Source organism: Urocampus carinirostris, chromosome 18 (assembly GCF_059441175.1).
Source record: "Urocampus carinirostris isolate Australia breed hairy pipefish chromosome 18, RoL_Ucar_1.0, whole genome shotgun sequence".
In the NCBI taxonomy this organism is placed as follows: domain Eukaryota; kingdom Metazoa; phylum Chordata; class Actinopteri; order Syngnathiformes; family Syngnathidae; genus Urocampus; species Urocampus carinirostris.
The window spans coordinates 18,645,671-18,670,762 of NC_142366.1; the positions used below are offsets into that span (position 1 = coordinate 18,645,671).

General features: G+C 40.9%; 2 protein-coding genes across 2 annotated transcripts in view; both read left to right on the forward strand.

Moving 5' to 3' along the window:
* The first annotated feature begins 224 nt into the window (after positions 1-224).
* Positions 225-20,744, forward strand: slc51a (solute carrier family 51 member A). The gene is made up of 8 exons (XM_088322508.1): positions 225-478; positions 5,778-5,929; positions 8,088-8,161; positions 8,248-8,406; positions 12,285-12,396; positions 13,981-14,100; positions 16,103-16,235; positions 20,075-20,744. Exons 1-8 carry the CDS (start codon positions 403-405, stop codon positions 20,218-20,220), a joined length of 972 nt encoding a protein of 323 aa, XP_088178634.1. The 5' UTR covers positions 225-402; the 3' UTR covers positions 20,221-20,744.
* Positions 20,745-22,341: 1,597 nt separating this feature from the next.
* The window catches only part of pdk3a (pyruvate dehydrogenase kinase, isozyme 3a), a 33,164-nt gene continuing 30,413 nt past the window's right edge, over positions 22,342-25,092 (forward strand). Inside the window, exon 1 of the mRNA XM_088322652.1 lies at positions 22,342-23,076. Within this exon, the coding sequence (XP_088178778.1) occupies positions 22,974-23,076 (103 nt within the window). The 5' untranslated portion in view covers positions 22,342-22,973. The remainder of the gene's footprint in view (positions 23,077-25,092) is intronic.

Sequence of the window (25,092 nt, forward strand, 5' to 3'; positions counted from 1 at the left end):
ATGTTGTGGCGATCTGATGACGTAGTAGGAAAGGGGTCTATTTAACCTTTTATTGCTGTAGTTTTGGGGAGGTGCAGGGAGTTATTGAAATTGATTATTTTAGATACATTCTGGTGACATTTATCAAAAAGCGAGAATCCTAACAGTGGTTTTGCGTGCTCGCGGGTTAACGTGTGCCTGTGCAAAAAAAGGGGGCGGGCCCGAGGGGGGCTTGCAACAAGTGTGGGGTTGCCCCTCTCCCCCAATGCACAAACTTGCACAAATGACGCCACCGCTAAGCAGCCGCACGCTCCTTTGACTCCAGCGAACCTCATTTCGTGACTTTTCAAGTCCGCGGATGCCAAATCGGGAGCCAAGCAGGACACAAAAGTTCCACCGTGGACATTTTCGCCATCTTCCAACATGGACAACAAATCGATCCCCACTGTGGATCCTCGCTGCGTGGGGAAACCTCCCCTGGCCATGGACATCATCCTCCGTGAGTGGGCTTTTTTTTTTTACCCGAATCACAGAATGGAATTCAGGTGTTCTCATCACTTTGAGTCAAATCAATTGTCTCTTGTTTTGATTTCGATGTGACTGTTTTCTCCATAGAAGCCTTAGATTGCCAGAACTCCATATATATGGTTTGTAAGGGCGCTTGAAATCATTGAAAATGCTTGAATTTTAATATATTTTCCAGGATTGTAAAGTGTTTTGAATTGTGGGTGGAATGCCAGTATTGTTGCCAAGTCATGTTTATTTCAAAACCCCTAATCACAAAGAGTCTTAAAGGGCTGCACAGAACACAGATTATTGCAAACCACAGACTATTATGACACCATCCCCTGATCTAAAACCTTCCTGAGGGCAAATAATCCACAGATATTGTCAACATAAAATATAGATTATTCATTTGATATAGAACAGAAGTGTGTTATAAGCTTAGATTCAAACATTTCCACTGAGGTTGCAGATCGAATCTAAGGGGGAAGAGCATTCCACACCACCGGGGCCAGAATGGAGGATGCTCTCGAACCTGCGGATTTCTTCTTGGCTCTTGGGATCACTAGTAGACCAGCATTTTCAGAGTGAAAGCCCTGGACCAGAACATAGTTTCTCAACAAGCCTGCTTAAACATGATGCTGATAGTGCTCTCTGGTGACTTGGCTTTACCATTGCATTTCTTCTTCCCTCCTGATGAACTGCAGCTGGCATTAGTTTGTACAGCATTTTCCTGTGTAGGCTACTTGGTCGGGTGGATTGGTGTTGCTACACCTAAATATGGCACCATGAAATGTGTATTAGTGAAAGGATTATGCATCAATTCTACACAATTATTATTAAAAATTAAGTAGTGTTTTTCTAGTGGTAAATTGTCACAGGAAGAACATCGTGAAACCGAAACTATAAGCTACATATTCCTGTCATGTTTACTTATAAGTAGAGAGATATGTCGCAAATTGTTTTACACATGTATTGTTGAGATCCACAAATATATTTTCGAATTATTCGATTGAAAAACACGGAGTTAGACTATTACATAAACGTCGGTATCGCTAACCAAGATTCCCAGAAAAGACTTATTTACGGGCAACCAAATAAAAGCAAGAGCTCCAACTTTCTTTTTTCTTTCGTTTTCTCAAGGGTAAATAACACGTGCGTAAAAATGAGCAACAGATGCGCGCGTGGGTTTCTTTTTACATGTTGGCCACCGAATGAGGAATACGGTTATTTCCACCATGTTGTTGCTGCAAGAGTGTACAAAAATCCAGATGTTACCTGACTGAGGATGAGGATTTTTTTCCTTCTCCAAGGCCGAACCCATTTCATCATCAGAACCAACTCATGCCGTTTTTATTATGCTATCCACAACTTTCGAGAGGATCAAATTTTCCAAAATAACTCTCAATAGCAGAGGCAGGCTGTGGATTTCACACCCGGGCCTTTAGTGATGTGTTTAAGGGTAAAACTAACGAGTATTTTAATAATCGATGGATGCGTCGATTATTCTATCAATACATCCGATTTTTAAAAAACACATTTCTTATTTCCATCTATATTCAATTATTGAAGTTTTGGACGGATAGGAAATTACCCCGCTAAATAACATAATATTCTATAATTGTCAGGACCAGAACAGAGACAGGACCCACTTGCGTGCGTTTCTTAGTTTTATTGGGAGAAAGGGAATGATAGTACACACGATCCGTAGATCACTGGTTGCAGGGAGCTGGTTGGTCAGACGCGGAAGTGGTATTTCCTTGGCGAGCGTTGGCGGAAAAAAAACAGATCAGGAGCCGGGACGGGGGCAGCAAAATCGCAGTCGAAATCAGAAAAGTGGTCGGAGCCAGGAAACAGACGGGAATCAGAAAAGGAGAGAGTCAGAGTCGAAAAGCTTGCCTAGCGTAAGCTGAGGTTCGCAGACGGACTGACAACCGGTGACAGGAAGAGGTGGTATAAAAAGTGACAGGGAGCCAATCAGCGTCCGACGCGATTGGCGCCAAAGGAGCAAGCTCAGGTGAGTTATCATGACAATAATATAAAACAAGAAAAAGTGTTTGTCAATTAACAATAAAGAAAAAATATGCACAAATGTATGCTATTTAATGTGTAAAATATTCTTTTCCGATCACCTTATCCAAAGATTATATTACATTAAACTTACAGTATGTCACAAAAGTCAGTACACCCCTCACATTTCTGTAGAGATGTCATTAAATGTTTCATAGAACATCGCTTTAACACAATGAAAAGGAGTCTGTGTAAAGCTTCCATAGCAGAGTAATTTTTTTCCCCTTCAAAGAAAATCAAAATATACTCCTTCATAATTACACCCCTGGCAACAAAAGTGAGTACACCCCCTATATGTCCAAACAAAGCACTGCTTGTCATTTTCCCTCTAAATTAACATGTGACTTGTTACTCATACTAGGTCTCAGTTATAAAATAGAGAGCAGGAGCGTTCAATTTGTTGTACACCCTGTCATACTGGTCACTGAAACTCCCAAGATGGCACACCATGGCAAGGAACTCTCTGGGGGCCTTAAAATAATTTTAGCGCTACATAAGGCTGACCAAGGCTACAAGATGATATCCAAAACACTGAAGTTGAGCTGCAGTACAGTGGCCAAGATCCTCCAGTGTTTTAAAAAATACGGATGCTCTCACAACAGGGCTCGTGTTGGATGTCCGAAAAAGCTGTGTGGTCGTGAACAGCTTCACATCCAAATGCTATATAAGAAAGATAGCAGATGGAGTGCTGCCAGAATTGCTGCAGAGATTGAAGGCGTGGGGTGTCAGCCTGGAAGTACTCAGACCATACACTTCAGGAACTTTCACTTTAGGGTTTACTTACTTTTGTTCCAAAGGGGTGTGGTTGTTGATGGCTATATTTTGAGTTTTTGGAGGGTTGAAATAAATTGTTGTGGTGGTTAAAATAAAACACTCTTTTTACTTTATATATCCAACCATTTATTATCTGCAACGTTTATCCTCAATAGGGCCGTGGGGGCGCAGGAGCCCAACCAGCTATCTTCGGGCTGGGGCAGACAAACATTTATACATAGCTAGGGACAATTTGGAGTCACCAATTAACCTGACATGCATGTTTTTGTCATGTGGGAGGAAACCGGAGTGCATGGAGGAAACTCAATCACAGGGAGAACATGCAACTTTCGCACAAGAAGGCTGGTAGCTGGATTTGAACCCATGACCTCAGAACTTAATGTATTTTAGTAACTTATTTTCAATATTTTCTTACTCTGTATATCGGAAGCACTTTCTGTTTACTTGGAAATTGTTCACTTTGTAGTGTTTGACTGTAATGGCGATTTTTGTTTGTTGATATTCAACAAAAAACGATTACAATTTTTTAAAAAGTAAGATACTTTTATAAAAAGGGTCTTAGGGCACTCTCTGCCGGTTTAAAGTGGTATTACAACCCTACAAAATCCAATGCATTTATTTGCATTGACTTAACATGCATGGTGGCTCACGAATCGCGTAACACGACAAATTTATGAGGAAATTAGTTGCCAATTCTTTTACTCGTCGATTTTAATCAATTTTATCGATTTGATGTGTCGTTTGGGAACAAACCGGTACTATGAACCGACTCCCAAACCGTTCAAGAGCCGGTTCCCTCCGAGAGTTTTTTTTTCCTTTTGTGGTTAGTCAATATGCATGTTTTTTCAGGGATTCAATGTTGTTTATTTAAAATTATATAAAAGTACTCAAAAAAGGTTTTAAATTGTTTTGTATTTGATCTTTTTTGATACATTTAATTTCTGATTAACGTGTTTTACATAACAAGCAAAAATTTCTCCTTGTGTTTCATATTTTATCACTTCTTGCGCTGAAAAGTCAATATTTATAATTAACATTTCGTTGTATTTTTCAGAGAATTGAAGTTTCTTTGACATTAAAGATGCATACCATAAAAAAGGTCAAGGCTTAAATGGGTTAAAACTTCACTGAAGACGGAAAAAACATTTTTTTTATAATTTAAAGAAGCATAGATGTTCGACTTTGGAGCATTACTGCCCCCTAGCGGACATTTATTTACACCCGCTAGAAGGCCTTGATGTCGCCAACTCGAAATCTGATTGGCTTAACCAATCAAACACTGATATTATGCTCCGGGGCCTTCAGGATTTTTGGTGAAGGCCTACGGGTAGACTTCTGAGCCCAACAAGAAGTAATGACTGATATGTGATTGGTTAAATGAATGAATATGAAAGCGCTTATTTGGAAGCAGTGCAACCAGGGGGAAAGTAATGAAAAGGAGGCGACAGACAATATAGAATTATTTATAAGGAATTCACTTGATAAAAGTCGATAATTTAACCCTTGGATGCCCGACCTACCAGTGCATACACTGTTCCGTGAGTGGGGTCGAAAATTAGCGAGAAAAAAATAAAAATAATAATGACGTCATGTCATAAAGATGTTTTATTAGGGATACCTGGAATGTTACAATATTACTATGAAGAGTAACAAACAACCCATGGGGTCAACTGTAATTACACCACCGAACCACTGGAGAAAATGGGGGCGCTATTGCCATGAAAACACAAGTTCCAGACCGACAGTCAAGAGAAGAAGGTGTTGAGGACCAGCCAATCATTTTGCAGGAATCACGGCTCACACAAAGAAAGCGAAAGGGCTACAACGAGGTCAAAATGAGCAATAAAGAGACGAAGGGTAACAGCATACCCACTCAAAACATCTTCAAAGAGTCGTAGACAGTGGAGGTATTTCGGCTACTTAGAGTCTGTTAAAAGAAACGAGCGGTGATGTGCACAGCAAACCTTGCCCGAACAAGTCCGACAACATGAAAAACCACTATTTAAAAAGGTATTCCTTGATAGAAAACGCGGAATTAGAAAAAAAATCAGCTCCAAACGACTGCTGGTGGACCTTCAACAAGCACCTATTAAAAAAAAATACACATGTGAGCCAACTAGCAAGGTGCTACCTGTATATCCCTGCAACAAGCGCCCCCTCTAAGAAGTTACTCCCTTGTTTAATATTTCTCATTTTTTTCAAATTCTGTGTCGTGGTTTGCCACCGTTGTCGGATCTGCCATTCAAGATTGGTTAAAGCAGCATAGGATTTTGTCAACTTTCACTCAGTGGCAAAAATAAGACTTTAAATGTCAAAGACTTAGGTTATCACGATAATTAACAATGTATCACATGGTTTGGATCTTTTTTAGGCCAGCAGAGAAGGTCTTGCAGGCCCCGACGGCCCTGCACTGCGCAATACTAGTAATATGTTGTGTTTTTCCTCGGCAGAATTGGACCTCTTCGGCGTCATTTTGTACTCTGTCCTCACCTTTATGGCAGCCACCTCCATGCTGCTTTTCCTTGAAGAGTGTGTTTATATTTACAAGAAAGTCCCAGCTCATAAGAAGAGCGCCATCATTTGGGTGAACGGAGCAGCACCGGTAAACATTACAATATTTTTGATATTTGCTTTATTGTTCGTGTATATGGCACACTCTAAAAATACTTGGGTCTAAAATGAGTTTTTTTACACAATTTGACCCAAATGTTCCTAAACTCGCGGCCCCCGGGCCGTTTGTGGCCCGTGCGAGATACTTTTCGGCTCCCATTTTAATATGAAAGTTCAACAACAGTGGTGCATGTGTTTGTTATCAGGGATCGGGAACCTTTGGCTCGCGAGCCATACATAGTACCAATGGCTCGGAGATAAAACAGAAATTGCACAGTGTCACTATCGGAACAAGCAGTGGACCCAAATGCGTAAAGTTTCACACAATGCTTTATTAAGGGTTTGGGGAAGTCAGGGTGAGAGCAAAAAGACAGCGATCTGGTTCTCGCTGGGCAGGAGGAGCAGGAAGCCTTCGAGGCCGGTGACGGGTAGTAATTCGGGTAGCTGGGACAGGAGAACGAAGCGTGGTCATGGATTGGAAGCAAGTCGGGTAGCCAGGACTGGAGAACGATGCGTGGTTTGGAGATCGGAACAGGTCAGGTAGCCAGGATGGGAGAACGGAGCGTGGCCGGAGATCGGAACAAGTCGGGTAGCCGGGACAGGTGAACAAAGCGTGGTCGGGGATCGATACAGGACACAGGGGACGGAATCAGACAGGATACAGGAACAGGTCGGGATCAAAACGGGAGCCGGAGTCAAAAGTAGAAAATACAAAATACAAATTTAACAATGTCAACATGACAACTCTCTGACTTCATTTTAAAAATATGTGCAAGGAAAGTTACAAAGTACAAATAGTGTAAACCATACAATGTAAAAAAACGTCAAACACTATACAAATACTTTTACTAATCAACTCAGAACATAAGTCGAGAGTCTAACCCCAAAAAACCCACATTATTTCAAAATAAAAGTCAGCCGTGCAAATAAAGTGTAAACACAAATGGATCCAACTTAAAAGTTATAACATACAGTGAAGAAAATAAGTTTTTGAACACCCTGCAATTTTGCTATTCCTCCTATTTAGAAATCATGGAGGGGTCTTAAATTTTCTTCGTTGGTGCATGTCCTACTGTGAAGCATGGGGGTTGTAGTATCATACTTTGGGGGTGTTTTTCTGCACATGGGACAGGACGAGTGCACTGCATTAAGGAGAGGATGACTGGAGCTGTGTATTGTGAGATTTTGGGGAACAACCTCCTCTTAGTCAGACCATTGATGATGGTTCGCGGCTGGGTCTTCCAACACGACAACGACCCGACGCACACAACCAGGAATACGAAGGAGTGGCTCTGCAAGAAGCATATCAAGGTTCTAGCATGGCCCAGGCAGTCTCCAGACCTGAAACCAATCAAAAATCTTTAAAGGGAGCTCATACTCCGTGTTTATCAGCGACAGCCCAGAAACCTGACTGATCTAGAGAAGATCTGTGTGGAGGAGTGGGCCAAGATCCCTCCTCTGGTGTGTGCAAACCTGGTGAAAGACTACAGGAAACGTTTGTCCTCTGGAATAGCAAACAAAGGCTACAGTACCAAATATTAACATTCATTTTCTCAGGTGTTCAAATACTTATTTGCAGCTGTATCACACAAACAAATTGTTAAAAAAGCATGCAACGTGATGCAATGCTTTTTCTTTTTATTTTATCTCTCTCACAGTGGACACGCCCCTACGATGAAAATTTCAGACCCCTCCCTGATTTCTAAGGGGGAGAAATATCAAAATAGCAGGGTGTTCAAATACTTATTTTCTTTACTGTATGTGTAATCCTGCAATTCACTGTTAACATTATAATAGTGCTTGTTAAATTGGGAAGACAGACTCTGAGTATTTGCACAGTATTGATAACTTTGATATTTGGATTGATCCACCCATCCTTACGATTTATTCAATGAATCGAGCAATACATTCCCTTGTGATTGCTATGTTGCTATGAGGTTCATTTGATGTTTCCAAAATGAATTCCCTGATTGAGCTTCTAACACTAATAACACCATGCAAAAAATGGCATTACTGACAATTCCACTACAAAATTCCACTATCGCATATGATTTTGTTCCTACCTCCCATGCCTAAAACCAAAAATCAAACGAAAATCCAATCGTACCATTTTCGCCCATGTTAATTCTATGTTTGTATTTTTCTCCGAGATAATCGGCACCATGTCCTGTCTCGGAATGTGGATCCCTCGAGCTACCATGTTTACAGATATGACCTCGGCTTGGTGAGCGCGCCTTCCTCCGCATGCTTTAAGGAATGGATTTCCCATATCTCTGCCTTCCACTCCCGTCCGTCGTCCTTTCATTTCAGCTACTTTGCCATCGTAGTGTTCAAGTTCCTCATCCTGATGATAGAAGAGGTTGGCGGCGACGAAGCCTTCCTGCGCCGGGCCGGCAAACACAAATTGAAGATCAGCACCGGACCGTGCTGCTGCTGCTGCCTTTGCTTGCCGTATGCCGCCATTACACGGTAAACGATGCATAGATACAGGGGCCCCTATACATACCATCTATGTTTGTCTGTCCTTGTCAAGTCGTGTTTATTTGTATAGCCCTTAATCACAAAATGTCTCAAAGGTTGGTTGGGGTTGTCCATCGATTCGATGATGACCATCTTCTTTTATTTGTGAGTCTGCTGATGTTTGAACAGTCCGATCCTGGATTGTGGTCGGAGACTCAGGTAAAAGAGGATACCTGCTCAATGATGGTTTTTAAAATGGCGTAAGGGATGCGCTTTCCCCAACGCCACTATCTTGATTGTAAAGAAGATGGTTCCAGTGGCAAGGGAGACCCTAGACGACCGGCATCGTCCTACAACTGCAGGCGGCTGCCGGGATCCAGCTTTGAGGAAACCGCCTATACGCGTGCCGCCACCAGCTTTTGGGATCACTCTTAGTCTGGACTCTACCCTTCGACCTGTTCGGCTTGGGTAACCCTACCAGGAGTACGAGACTCCCGCCGACATAGCTCTAGGGGTCATGGAGACGCGCAAAGTGCCCCACCACGATAAGGTGGTGATCCGTCGGGACACGTCTTATGTCTCAAAGGACTACACAGGTTACAGTTACACCATCCCCTGATCTTAAACCAACATGCAGGCAAGGAAAAACTCAAAACCTTAGCACAGGGAAAGCGAGAGACCTTGAGATATGAATAACCTATACTTTTCGTGGACAATATCTGTGTATTATTTGTGATTGCATCATCCTTTGCTGGTAATACTGAAAGAGGGATGCTACATGTGCGGTCCCTTCTCAAGGTTTCTTCATTTTCCCCATGTTGAGGTTTTTGAGTTTTTCCTTGCCCTCATGTTGGTTCCAGATCAGGGGATGATGTCATAATAGTCTGAAAAATAGTCTGTGTAATTACCTGTGCAGCCCTTTGAGACTCTTTGTAACTAAGGGCTATACAAATAAAAATGACTTGACTTGACTAGAGAAGGGGCCTCACAAGTGGTAATCCCCCTTACAGGAAGACCAGGGTGCAATAGATTTAGCATTGGGTAACATTTCACAAACATAGTAAACATCAATAAAAGACAACAATAGGTAAAATGTTGAAATTTTCCAGAAAGTGTATGACAGCAAAGACGCAGCTTACCATCTCTGCCAGCTGGTCCGCTGACTCATCTCAAATTGTCCTTCTAAATCAGGGGTGTCAAACTCATTTTAACTCGGGGGCCACATGATAGAACAAACATTCGCTCGGGGGCCGAACTAGTACATTAGAGAGAAAGAAAAAAAGAGAGAAAGAAATAAGAGAAAGAGAGGGAGAGAAAAGTAGAGAGGGTGGGAAAAAGAAAGAGAGAAAGGTTGAAAGAATGAGGAGAGAGAGAGAGAGAGAGAGAGAGAGAAACGGGGAAAGGACACTGAGAGAAAGAGACAAAGAGAGGGAGTAAGAGAGAGTGAGAGAAAAAGGGAGGAAGGGAGAGAGAAAGAAAAAAATACAAGTACAGCATTTGTGTGAGGCACCTGACTTTGGCAACATCAAGCGGATACATTTCAACCTGCAGCTCGTTTTTCTCTTGCGCTTCTCTAAACGTTGTCTCGCGGGTTGGATTCAATCCCTTAGCGGGCCTGATCCGTCCTGCGGGCCACTTGTTTAACACCCCTGATCTAGATGATAATTAAAGTTTTTATTCAAAAATTTGGTCGGATCAGGTCTGTCTTGATTTGGTCTGGTCTGTCTCAGTGTAGTCTGTCTTGATGCTGTCTTGTTTGGTCAATCCAGGTCAGGTCAGGTCTCTTTTGATGCTGTCTGGTCTGTGTTGGTCTAGTCTGTTCTGGTCTATCTTGGTCTGGACTGGTCTGTCTTGGCGTAGTCTGTATTGGTGTAATATTTCTTGGTCTGGTCTGTCTTAGTCTAGTCTGTTCTAGTGTAGTCTGTTTTGATGCTGTCTGGTCTGGTCAGTCCAGGTCTGTCTTGAGACTGTCTTGTCTCTGTTGGTCGAGTCTGGTCTGGTCCATCTTTATCTGTCTTGGTCTGGTCTGTATTGGTGTAATATTGATTGGTCTGGTCTGTCTCAGTCTAGTTCGTCTTAGTCTAGTCTGTTCTGTCTTGGCCTGGTCTGTAATGATTCAGTCCTGTGTGGTCAGATCTGTCCTGGTGTGGCCAAGTCTGTCTCGGTTTGCTCTGTCCTGTCTAATTTGAAGATTTGGTAGGATATTGAAGAAATACATACTCCCTGAAAAATCCTTACTTTTTTTTATTACGCTAAGGTTGGAAAAAAATGTCATTTTTTTACACATGCATTGGGAATACTGTATGATAAAATAGGAGCATGCTATATTTCCATATCCAGGGTTGGGTAGGGTTACTTTAACTGGATTACTTTCGATTACTTTTGGATTACTCCAATACCAAATATGCTAATAAAAGACAAAAGAAACTAAATATGAATAAAATGACTCAATTTTGTGCAGGCTTGGGGCATAACGGAATACATGGAACGGCAAAAATGATGTTGGCAAGCTGTTTGGATTTATTTTCATTTTGTTTCTGTCGCATTTTATGTTAGTTTTGCCAGAGATCAAAGAGATCAAAGCCAGGAGAGAAAGCTTACCACGTGTTGTGAGTCATCATTTTATTCATATTTAGTTTCTTTTGTCTTTTATTAGCATATTTGGTATTGGAGTAATCCAAAAGTAATTGAAAGTAATCCAGTTAAAGTAACCCTACCCAACCCTGTCCATATCGAAAATGACATTGTGGGGCTCTGTGTGTTCCCTAAATAACACGGATGAAAAAGAATCCTCCCACCTACCTCCAGTTTTTAAAGTTCCCATCCTTGCTATAGGAAAACATTTCTGTTCAAAACATTTGCACAATCCCTTAAGTTTAAAAGACCCTAATTGAAACCGTGTGCTATGATAATGAGGCACAGGCATGTAGAGCCTCCACGTGCACACAGGAAACATTATGGAGGGGTTTTGGGTGGCTCGTGGAAGGTTACGTAAAATGGGGAAAGCCTGTGCACATGCTGTACTTGGAACGCAGGTTAAACACTCTCCTGGACATTCAACTTGGGCCCGGCGGCGCATTTTATACATGCGGTTGAAAGTTCAATTTTTTCTTCATGTGGAATTCAAAAAGATCGAAGTGCCTTTTGGTTTTGTCGACAAGTGTGGGATGAGAACTTAAACTGTAATGCATTGTATTTATTATATTGTTCTCTAGTTCTGCCATACTTAACATATTGTGCAGAAGTCTGGGGCAATAATTACAAAAGTTCACTACATCCCCTTTTTATCCTCCAAAAACATGCAATTAGAAGCATACACAGGGTAGGATATCAAGATCATACTAATATTTTATTCCGGCAGTCCAAATTATTAAAATTAGATGATTTAGTAATTTTTTTCACTGCACAACTGTTATTTAAGATCAACAAGAACATAGTGCCAGAAAACATCCATAAATGATTCATTCGCAAAGAGGGAAATTACAATTTAAGGGGCTGTAGTGAATTCATAATCCCAAAGGTGAGAACCACCAGGAAAAGTATGTGTGTGTCTGTGTGTGGAGTCAAACTTTGGAATCATTTACAAGATCAGATCAAACAATGGTGCAGGAGATTGGGAATAGTGCGTCTAGTTAACTTTCTGTTATTGTTGCTATTCTTCTATCAAAAGTTGTTATTAATATCATTACAATTGTTGTTATATCATTGGTATATTTGGTGGGGAAGATGAAGGGGTAGGTAATATAAGCATTTGCTTCTTACTATCCCTTTCGAACAAATTATGTAACGTTATTTTGTGGTTGAGTTATTGTTTTTGTTCTGTTTTGTTATTTTGATGTTCGAATAAAGTTTTCATTCATTCATTCAAGATGTTTCTCCTGTTGCAGGCGTTCTCTTTTCCTGCTCAAACTGGGCTCCTTTCAGTTTGCCGTGCTCAAGGTCGTCTTCACCGTCCTGTCTATCGTCCTGTGGACCAACGGAACCTTTGATTTGGCGGATGTGAGTCAATGGCTTCGGGGTTTGGACTTGTGGTCTGATGGGGAACAGTTGGATTCTCAATGGGTTCTTCATATAGAACAGGGGTTGGGAAGGTTTTTGATCCAAGGAGCCATAAAAGCAAATTACTTTAACAAAATCTAAGACAAAATTAAACAAAAACACCAACACTCTCGCCAAACAAAAGCTAAAACTTGTGCGCGGTTTGATGATTTGATAAAATCCATGAAATAATATGTCAGGACCAGAGCGCAGACAAGACCCACTCGCGTAACGTTACTCACAGTTTTATTGAGAAGAAGGGAAAGGAGTGCACACACGATCCGGAGATCGCTGGTCGCGGGGAGTAGGTTGCTCAGACGCAGAAGTGGACTTCCGTGGTGAGCGATAGCGATGTCGGGAACGGAAAAAAGTCGAAAACCAGGAGAGGAGAGTAGACGGGGTCGAGATCAAAAACAGATCGTTATTCGGGGCGGAAGAACAGACGTGGTCGAGATCAAAACAGGTCGTAATTCGGGACGGGAGAGCAGACGTGGTCGAGATCAAACCGATCGTAGCGGGAGACAAACCGGAACAAAAAAACAGGACAGTGTGTAAAAACAAAGATTTGCAGACGGACTGACAAAACGGGACTGACAGGACAGAGTTTAAATACTGACAGGGAGCCAATCTTTCAACAAGCTGGAGCTGGTGCCAATTGGGCGCCATGGGAACCGTTACACACGGGTGAGGCCAATTGGGCGTCATGGCAACCGTGACATGACTCCATAGTTCAGTGTACACAACAAACGTTGTCCGTTGTCCGCCAATCATTAGTGTCTCACTCAAAGTGTCTGTTGTCTCCTGGCTCAGCGTCAACCGTTCAGACTCTAGAGATGGAACCGAGGTCCAGGCCTGAAAAGGGTTTTACTGCCGTGGTCACGGTCTTCTGGTCGTCGGCTCCACCACTGAACTCCGTCAGGTGTCTTGCGATCCAGCTCGAAGGACCAATTAAAATTACTCCTACACATATTGATATAAATACCCTATTTAAATTGTGTCTCCCTCCCACAATAACTGAATGTTGAGGGTCATTTTTTTGTTCCAAACGGTTTCAAAACAAGTTTCAAGAAAAAATATTTTGTAAAGAATATCAAAAAATACAGCAAACAAGTATACCAACGTTCTGTATTTACCTTCAGTGAAGACTGCACTAGGCGAGAGAGTGCGTTTGCTGCGTGTGCAGAGATCTGCCCACCTCAATCGCTCACACAATCAATTTTGGGTGTTTACAGTTTGTTTTGTGGGTTTCCATCATAAAGCGTCTCAACAGTAAATATTGATTGTTTAGTGAGCTTCCATATAAAATACTTATAGGTACGTATAGGTGTGACACCCTGACTGTAACCCGTAGTTAAAACTGTGTCCTATATATACATGACAAAACCCATGTTGGAATCAGTTTAACTTTTGCTTGCGTTGCACTACAATCGGCTTTGCAGATGTTACATTTTCAAAGATTTTTAAGGAATTTGTTTTTATGTTACTCATCAATTCCCTTTCTGTTGTGGCTTGCCTTTTACCCGTCGACACCCGCGACCGATCCAGCTGAGTATCACCGGTTCGGCGATCTGGATCAATCCTTTCGTTGGCATCCTTACCATCATTGCCTTGTGGCCTGTGGCCATCACCTTCATGCACTTGAGGATCACCTTGCGCAGTTTAAAGGTAATCCATTATTCTTAAACATGCTAATCTTTAGAGAATATTACAGTTTTTTTGCATCAAATCTGTATAGATGCTCCAGTTATTTTACAAGATAATGAATTTTGAAGACAGCCTGTCCTTTCTTGGACATCCCAAGCTGTGACATAATCAGAGGAACACCAACCCCCCCTTTTTTTTTTAATTCTTGGAGGATCTACACAGTATGTACTTACTTTTACTCAACTGATTATTTAGGGGAAGAAAATGCTTACTAAACTATCAGCTTAACTCCAAATCACTAAATCCAAATAAATTTTCCTCCTCGGTGTTAGAGAAAAAGACGCGCGGTTTCCTCCCTCCGCCTCCCTTATGTCAGACATCATTTCTGCTTCTTGCCAATATCTTACAAGCTTTACCAACTGCTTTTAGGCCAAATATTTCACTATTTGCAGCTTGTAATCTGCAGAATATGATTTTCTTTTCAGTGCCATTTTGTCCGGATTCAATTTTAATTTTGTACGCAGCACGTAGCCCAAATGCGCACTTCGCCACCAAACTGTTTGTTTTGGCACTGCAGTGCACACTTGATTTGTGGGACTCTGTCCCAAGTAAATCCCGAAACGCACAGTTTGGCGCTGAAGTATACACGGCTGGAGTAAAGTTTCGCGTTTACTTTGCCGGCAAATTAAAGCGGCCTCGGTTATCAAATAAAATGAATCCATCTGGTTTGGGCGGGTTCGGTTTATATACCCGCGACTCAGGTCGGGTCGGGATGAATTTTTTTATGCCCGATCTTACCTTTAACTCGGGGTGTTAGTTTTTTTTTTTGCTTGCCGAAAGACAAAAACTTTTCGAAAAATTTGACAAAACTGGTGAAGAACACATGAGTGTAGAAAGGCCGTTTCAAAGTGGCATTTGTTGTGCCCTGCAAATTTCGAGTTGCTGTTCAATAGGGAATGAAAAATACATCAAATCAAGGTTTATGTATTATTTGCAGTGCATCATCTATATTTAACAACAGTAAATAATTCAGGGTTGGTACGGGTGCTTGAAATCCTTGAAAATTTCTAGATTTTTTTATTTTGTGTTATTCAAGGATTGAAAAGTGCTTGTAAATGCTTGGAATTACCATGTTACTCAACAATTTTGCTTAAAAATGACGCTGGCACTGCTCTCTGCATCTAAAAAAATGATATGTCTTGATAACTGCTCACGCAAGATTCAAAATCGCATATGTAAATTGCAGATATATTTGTAGCTCTGCAATAAACTTGATTTACATTGGATTTTTTCTTTTAACGGTCAGAGAAATTGGAAAATTACCTTTGTAAGTCCTTAAAAAGTACTTAAATTTGGCCATGAAAATGTTCTATCAACCCTGATATAATTACTCCGTCAGTTTTTAGTGTGCCCATTCCCAACAATGTGTTCTCAACAAGCGAACTGCGTTTAATAATTAAAATTACTTCAATGAAAAAGGTATCGGTAATTAGATCGAACAAAATCTCCTAAGAAGGGCCTTTAACACACGCTACCAATCTGTGTTCTGGAAACAATCTCTTCTTCTGTCCTCTTTGTCGGCGATATCAAGTTTGCCCTAGTCTTGGTCACCTGCCTCAACCATTGGTTTGAATTGATACGGCTGTATATCTAAGTCGCTGGCACTATAACTGTTTTTTTCTTAATACATAACAGTCAGGAATATTATTTTGTCATTGAAATGAAATAAGGGTCAGAGAAACCTAGTTCACTACAATTTTCCATTATGTAGTAACTGTAGGTGTAATTAATGTTTCGGAGCTGGCCTCACATGTTGTGTTAATGGGATTCGCCATTTTGAAAGTGTGTTACTTCAATGACGTCACAGCTCTACAGCCAAACAAGCAGGATGGGTCAATTTGTAGACAACATTTCTCGAGGCCTTTGCTTTGTGGACTATGTTGCAAAATATTTGCATAATTGTGGGGAAGAATACTACACGTCCTGTGCCTAATTTGAAAAAAAAATCTGTTTACCTTTGAAGATCATCCCCAAGTATGCCATGTATCAACTGGTGCTAATCCTGAGCCAGCTACAGTCGGCCATCATCAACATCTTAGCTCTGAACGGGACGATAGCCTGCGCACCGCCATTTTCTTCCGCCGCCAGAGGATACAGTGAGTCGCTTATCACCGTCTCGCCATTTTCAGGTTCATCGAAAATTCCAAACTACAGAGCACACCTGATTAAAAGCCGTGTGCACAGATATAAAGAAGAAACTCAACTTTGTTTTTGTACAAGCCGCATGGGATTCTAAGCTTTAAGAAGGCTTAAACATCCATAAAAATGAAATCATTTACATCCATTACTTACATTAAAAAAAAAATCAGCAGGGAAATGTCTAGAACAGAAAAGTAACACATTGTGCCGCAACTAATACTCCTTTTTGCGGAACATGTCCAAAGCAGCCAATATGAACAAAATCATCAAAACTCAATGTACAGTACAGTAATCCCTCGGTTATTGCGGTTAATGGGGACCAAAACCACCCGCCAAAACTGAAAATCCGCGAAGTAGCGGGGCCCCTTCAAAAATGCTTAAAAACCGTATACAGTATACCCCCCCTGTATACAGTACACCATATAGAATACGGGTAGAGAGAGAGAGTGAAATTCATGTTATAACAAAAAAAAAAACTGTAAAATATGTTGTATGTACACAGAATAGGACTGCGGCGAAACCACTACAAACCATTCAGTATGATTTGTATTAACCGCTCTCAACCACATGCAGCAATCGCAGTTTATTTCGCTTGTTAACACTACCGGTTACATATTGAAAATAAAAACAGTGAAAATGTGATATTTGATGAGTGTTTGTGAAGCGTTTTGGGAAACAACAGTTGAAAAAATGGTCTGTGTTCATTTTAATGAAAGTGAAAGAACTACTTTCTGACAATAACAACATACTTTAGCTAGCGGCATCGAACAGCTTTTACAACAAATACACGAAACCACACACAATTAGCCGTGTTTAGGTAGTATAAACAACCGGTCGCTTTTGGTATAATAAAGTCAAACTTGAGATGAAACGTGACAGAAGAGAATATACTGAGCGCCACATAAGAAGGGGATGAGGTGGGAGGAGTTGAAGGAGGGGGGGTCGAGCGAAGCGGTAACTCACCATGACTAAGCATTGTGTCAGGGCCTCCCCCTCCCCTTCACAATAAGAGTGTCCACACCGTGTCCTCAGTTGACATAAGCTCGCGCTCAATGGCGTCAACTCAATAAATGCTTTTATTGAGAAGGTATATTTTTTAGACCCGCGAAGCTCTGAACCCGCAATAGTGGAACCGCGAACTAGCGAGGTTCCACTGTACTCACTAAAATTCAGAAGCCCGTACAATCACAACATCCTGCACAGATGCAGAGCTGTGCGACCAATTTTAAGCTTTCCCTCCCATTACTTGTGCACATGTAAAAGTAATAGAGAGAATATCAAGTATTGCTTACTTCTGTCACGTCCAGAACAGAGGGAAGACACAATCGTGTAACATTTCACACAAGTTTATTGAGATAGAGAGAGGAAGGACAGCGCTCGCGATCCGGTGCTCGCTAGACCGGGAAGCAAGTCGCTCTCGCAATCGGATCGTGATCCGAATAAGGAAGTGAATCTTCCGTAGCGGGAGATGCCGGTGTCAGGGACGGAAAAACGGGTCGATAGCTGGGACAGGAGAGCAAAAACGTGGTCGGGATCAAAAACTGGTCGTAAGCTGGGACAAGAGAGCAGACGTGGTCGGGATCAAAAAAGAGGTCGTAGCTGGAGACATACGGGGAGATCAGGAATGGACAGGTGGAAAAACGGGAGCAAAAACGGGACAGGCGGGAGTCAGGTTCGAAAAGGCTTGCCTTGTATCAACAGAGGTTCGCAGACGGACTGACAAAAGGAGAGTGACAGGACAGGGTTTAAATAGGGACAGGGAGCCAATCAGATAGCCCGCAGCGGCTGGCGCCAAATGAGCGTGCACAGGGGAATTTAATGAGTAATCATGACAACTTCTACATAAAAAAACATATCATAAATAAATGTTTGGAGATTTTCGAAAAAGTGGAGTTGGCTGATTGACAGTGGGTGAATAATTATAGCGTATATGTTTCCCATCTGGCTGAAAACTATGTCATATGAGGCTGTTATCAGTCTGATAACTGTCAGTTTGATAATTATCGTGTAGCCCTCCTTAAAAGCTAGTGTCTGCTTGTATAATAATTTTTTTTAATGTAGCAGTATTTCTTCTCCTCTGTCACTTTGTCATGAGCACTAAGGATGGGAGAGCTAAAGATCAGTCTCATGTGTACAGGCAGTTGTGATTGTACGGGCTTCTGAATTTTGGTCTGTACAGTATATTGAGTTTTGTTTTGAGGATGTTTTTTGCTAATTATCCCACTTAGAAATCATGGAGGGGTCTGAAATTTTCATCGTAGGTACATGTCCACTGTGAGAGAGATAAACTAAAAAGAAAAATCCAGAAATCACAATGTAGGATTTTTTAACAACTTGTGTGATACAGCTGCAAAATAGTGTGTGAACACCTGTGTATCATCTAGAATTCTGACTGACCCTGAAAGACCCGTTCGTCCGCCCATTAGAAGTCCACCTGCACTCCATGTATCATCCCGAATCAGATGCACCTGTTTGAGGTGGTTAGCTGCATGAGGACGTCTGTCCACCCCATAGAAATAGTAAGACTTTAATTTGTAACATGGCGAAGACCAAAGAGCTGTCCAAAGACACCAGAGACAAAATCGTACACGTCCACAAGGATGGAAAGGGCTACGGAGCAATTGCCAAACAGCTTGGTGAAAAAAGGTCCACTGTTGGAGCAATCATTAGAAAATGGAAGAAACTAAACATGACAGTTTCAATCGGAGTGGAGCCCCATGAAAGATGTCACCTCGTGGGGTCTCAATGATTCTAAGAAAGGTGAGGAATCAACCCGGAACTACACAACAGGAGTTGGTATATGACCTGTAAAGAGCTAGGACCACCGTTTACAAGGTTACTGTAGGTAATACACTCAGACGTCATGATTTGAAATCATGCATGGCACGAAAGGTTCCCCTGCTTCAACCAGAACATGTCAAGCCCCGTCTTAAGTTTACTTATGACCATTTAAATGATACAGAAGAGCTATGGGAGAAACTATTGTGGTCAGATGAGAACAAAATCGAACTTTTTGGTCATAATTCCACTAAGCGTGTTTGGAGAAAGAAGAATAAAGAGTACAATTCGAAGAATACCATCCCTACTGTGAATCATGGGGTGGTAGCATCATGCTTTAAGTGTGTTTTTCTGCACATGGGACAGGACAAGTGCACTGCATTAAAGAGAGGATGACTGGGTCTGTGTATTGTGAGATTTTGGGGGACAACCTCCTTCTCTTGGTTAGAGCATTGAAGATGGGTCGTGGCTGGGTCTTCCAACACGACAACGACCCGAAGCACACAGCCAGGAAAACCAAGGAGTGGCTCCGTAAGAAGTATATCCAGGTTCTAGCATGGCCCAACCAGTTTCCAGACCTGAACCAAATCGAAAATCTTTGGAGGGAGCTCAAACTCTGTGTTTCTCAGCGACAGCCTAGAAACCTGACTGTGTGGAGGAGTGGGCCAAGATCCCTTCTGCAGGGTGTGCAAACCTGGTGAAAAACTTCAGGAAACGTTTGACCTCTGTAATAGCAAACAAAGGATACTGTACCAAATATTAACATTTATTTTCTCAGGTGTTCAAATACTTATTTGCAGCTGTATCACACAAATAAATCGTTCAAAAATCATGCATTGTGATTTCTGGATTTTTCTTTTTAGTTTATCTCTCTCACAATGGACATGCACCAACAATGAAAATTTCAGACCCGTCCATGATTTCTAAGTGGGAGAAATAGCAAAATAGCAGGGTGTTGAAATACTACAAAAAAATGGGCGACTTGTAGTCCGGAATTTACGTGAACGTGTCTCCACAGTGATGAGTCAGCAACTTCTGATCCTGGAGATGTTCATCATCACCTTGGTGACAAGGCTGCTGTATCGCCGCCTCTACCACCCGTTACCCGAAGAGGAGACGGACGATAACGAAAACACCAAAATGGTTACGTTGCAGAAAGTATGAGTCCTAATCTCAACAGGATGTTCGATGGACTTTTACGAAGAGTCATAACTTCTGGCGCCAATTCTCTGGTTTTTCCGTCATAAAACCAGCAGAAGTTGCGCAAGAGACTTCCGGCATGTATTGGGAATGTAAGTGACGGTTTACTGTAATTTATAACTAGGAAACGGGGAGGGTTGAAAATGGTATTACAGTACTGCGATAAATATGCGAAGATCTTGCTAGGTTACTTCATCACACTGTTCAGTATTCCCTCATGTTCTCTGCAATTTTATATCACTTTCCTACTTCTAACATTATTACAGTTCTATGCCTTTTTTCCATTAACTGTATGTTTTATTTGTGCCTTCATTGTTCATGTAGACGGCTGACATTTCAAAGACTCTGTGCTGTTATTATACTTCTCCTGCCTGTTGAGCCGCTAACATTATTTCGGTTCACCGATAGGTGGCAGTAAAAATCCAATTATTACGTTAAATACGAAATGTCCTGAAAAACAGAATAAAAAGAGAATTCATGGGGATGGAGTTGCTGGCAAAAGGTTGGCTATTCTTATTAATAATTGAAATTTCCCTTTTCAAGCGAAATTACATTGTACAAACACAATGTGGCTTCTATTTACTCACAGCAATACAGAGTATGTAGAAAAAAAACACACCTGGGTTAAGGGACCCGTGAATAAAACATAAGTCAAAACTGAAAATACACTACATTTTTCCAATTAAGCATGGACAAGAACGTACAATATATAATCGATACATAATATATATAACATAAAAATATTAATAATAATATTCAGGACATGTTTAAGTCAATACACGTTAGATATCCTTACTTTGATTGTAAAAATAATATAAAATGAATATAATTTAACGGAGAAAAGTGCCATTAGAATGCTTAAAGCGGTAGAATTATATACTGTATGTACAAATATTTATTTTCAATTAATAATTGATTGGCTTAAAACAGTCGACCGTTATTACAGAATTAACAATTTTAAAGGGAAAAAAATTGCTGCAGAAGTACGTCGCAGATAAATTAAATTGATACAATAGATAAACACGTCCTGATTATCATCATTTATTTGAACGTTAACTCAACCAAAGTGGAGATTTTAAATTTATATAGCGTAAAACATTAACTTATTTTCCTCGATGCCGTTTTGATTGATGCCAAAACTGTCCAATAGGATTCCTCCTTACAATTACATCTTTTCTTTAACCAATCATTTAAGCGCACGGACAGTCGCCATCAAGCGAGGTTGACTCGTGACTTTCTAATGTTATTGCTGATGAGAACGGAAACCAGAAATTCATTTAAGAAAATAAAATGAGGTGATACATCGAAAAGAAGCAAGAACACTTTAGTACTAGGGGTGTCAAACTCGTTTGAGCTGGGGGCCACAAATGCTATAAAAAAATCTCACGGGGGCCGGACTAGTAAGTTTAAGAGAAAGAGAGAGGGAGAAAAAGACATAGAAAGAGAGGGAGGGAAAGAGAGCGATAAACAAATGAGGAGAACAAGGGAGACAGAGTAACAGTGAGAGAAAAAGAGAGATCAGAATAAAGATATGAATGGAGAAGAAGGGGGAAATTAATATAGAGAGAAAAAGAATGTGCAAAAAGAGAAAGATAAAAAGAATAAGAGAAGTGAAACGACAGAAAGAAAGAGTTAGCAGGAGAAAAGGAGACAAAGTGAGGTGAGAGAGAGAGAAAGTGAGAGAGAGAGAGAAAGGGATAGAGAGAGAGGGAGAGAGAGAGACATAACGAGAGGGAGAGTGAGAGAGAGAGAGAGAAAGGGAAAGGGAGAGAGGAAGAGAGAGAGAAAGGGAGAGATGCATAACGAGAGAGAGAGAGAGAGAGAGAGAGGCCGGAAAAGGGAAAGAAAAAGGGGGAGAAAGAAAGAGAAAAATAGAAAGAGAATTGAAGTGTAAATTAGAGAGAGAAAATGGAAAGAGCAAGACAGAGAAAAGAAAGAATTAGAAAGTGAGAGAGAAATAGATAAAAGAGAAAAGGAGAGAGAAAGAGAGAGCGAACAGGAGAAAGAAAAAGAGGAAGAAATAAATAAAAAAGAAGTGAGTCAGAGAGAAATGGAGAAATACTACCACAATTGTTTTTGCAACTGTTTACTGGCTTTGGTGACATCTGGTGGAAATATTTAAAACTACAGCTCATTTTCCTCTTGCGCTTCTCTCACTGTTGGTGGGCCTGATCTGGCCAGTGGGCTGCCTTTTTGACACCTGTACTTTTGTATAATATTATCACAAAAAGGGTATTATGTTTGCCTAGCTCAATTCCATGTTTTACTTGTATCATGTTTTTCTGACAAAAATGGAAGGGTTTGTATTACAATTCCATAATGGTGTCCCTGTTATTCTACTGCTCAAGGGATCCGAACCAATAATGTTGTGAGTTTCAAAATAAAGCGTCCCAAATCAAAATAATTATATTCACTTTATAGCCAAACCTCCGCGTTCGAGATTTATTGTGAAAATCCCAAAGAGAAGTCTCTCCAAATATTTCCGCTTGACGTTCATTTGACAGATCTGAATTGATAAACAATGTAGAAAAAGAAAGCCCAATGGCGAAGCGAACACTCCAATTTCAGTCATAAACTCGCATGGAGGTGAAGCGCTCCCCTTGGTCGGTTTCCTGCGGGAGGAGAGCGATGTTTTCGCCGCAGAGACGGAACCGCGAGCCGCAACATTAGCGGGGATGAATGGTGGTGCGCCTCCCGTCAAGAGCTAACGCGTCAAAATGAGGCTGTTTGTGGCTCTCCTGAAGAACAACAACCCCAAAGTGGAGTTCTACTCCAGGTTCTCGCCGTCCCCGCTCTCCATCAAACAGTTTTTGGATTTCGGTAAGTCAGGGGTCTTTAGTGTCACTTAAACATTATTTCCTGTGATTTTCTTTACTTTTTAACTATTTATGTTGTAGTTTTTGGGGTACTACACTCCAACAGTAATGTGCAATATACAATTTTAATAAATACATTAAATTGTTATTTTTTTCCAGTGGTAAAGTTCCTTCTCATTTAACGTCACATTTTTTTTTTACATTTTTCTCATTAAAATCGCTGAATTTTCACATTTTATTATCATTCCTGTCAAGCTCCAGATGCCCTTACAAACTGTCGTATTTTCCCTTACAAAATGCAAAATAATCTTACACCATTTTTTTTCAAAACGTGTTTATTTATGTAGTTCAACATGTTATATTGTGCATGTGTTTCGTTATATCATATATATGGTTAATTAATATTTTGTTGTGAGATCCTGAGTTGTTGACATGAATGCGGTTTATTATAAAAAAAGTTCAAAAATGAAGTAGCTTGGACGTTCACTGTAGAAGGAAAACATAGATGCAAATATAATTAAGTAGAATAATACATTTTCTTATTCAAATTATTCATTCATTTTCTGGATTAAATTATTGTTAGGCAGCACGGCGCCGCAGTGGTTAGCGCGTGTGCGGCACAGTTCTGAGGTCGTGGGAACCTCCTGCATGGGTTCAAATCCAGCTACCGGCCTTACTGTGCGGAGTTTGTATGTTCTCCCCATGCTTGCGTGGGTTTCCTCCGGGCACTGCGGTTTCCTCCCACATTCCAAAGACATGCATTTCAGGTGAATTGGCCGGTCCAAATTGTCCCTAAGTGTGACTAAGTGAGTTGTCTGTCCCCGTGTGCCCTGCAATTGGCTGGCAACCAGTTCAGGGTGTCCCCTGCCCACTGCCCGGAGATGGTTGGGATGGGCTCCAGCCCCCCCCCCCCCCCCCCCCCCGTGACCCTGATAAAGATAAGCGTACAGCTGATGAGATGAGATGAGAAATTATTGTTAGTAATATACTGATTAAAGGGATAACCACAAACCTGTCTTTTTTCATTTTCTCCTTTTATACTTCTTTTTTTTCTTAACTTCTTTATACAACATAATAATTCGTAATAGAATGCATCAAAGAAAGTGAGCCGTTTGAGAGCTACCTTTAATGAGTTGAGCCGAAAAAGCCGGTTCTCTAAAAAGAGACGGACTTCCTTTCACTACACAACTACGACATGAAATCCGAGGCGGCAGACGCCTGCGCACAGTAGCATCAAACCGCTCGCTTCGTTTGCAATGAAAAAAACGATGCCGAGATAGAGGCTTCCGCGGCGAACTCGTTTGACCTGATTGATCTGCCGTTTCGTGATAGTCGGTGTATTGGTACCCATAATTGACAAATTTGCGTTTTTCCGTACAGATTTTGTCGTACACGCCTTAAAATGCATAATAAATGTACTTTGTACGGCAAAACTGTACAGGTTGACAGGTATGTATTAGTCATACCAGGACCGGCCTAAGCCTTCATGGGGCCCTAAGTAGAATTAGATTTGGGGGCCCCTATTACTTGTTAATTTACATACCTACTAGAACTCATTCCATGTTCTATTCCAGGGGTGGGCAACTGTTTGGAGTCGTTTTATGATTACAGTATTTTTGTAGTATTACTGTAGTTTTATTTTTTTAGTATTTTGTACAATCTCTGTTGTATTTTGCCGTATTTCCATATAAGAATGTTTATTGTATATCTGTAGTATTTCTGTAGTATTTTTGTAGTACAGTGTTACTGTAGTTTAATTTTCTTAGTATTATTGTGATATTTCATTAGGAGTAGTAGTATCGCTATTGGTGTAATTTGCAGTATTTCTGTTGTAAATCTTTTGTAGTAGTATTTTTGTAGAATTTTTGTAGTATTTCCATAGTAGTATTTTCGGAGTAATTAATTCTGTTGTAGTATTTTGTATTATAGTATTACTGTGGTAGAATTTTTGTAGTCATTCTATACTATTTTTTATTTTCAGAATGAAAGCAAAATCATATACGAGGTCCCTGTTTTTAAG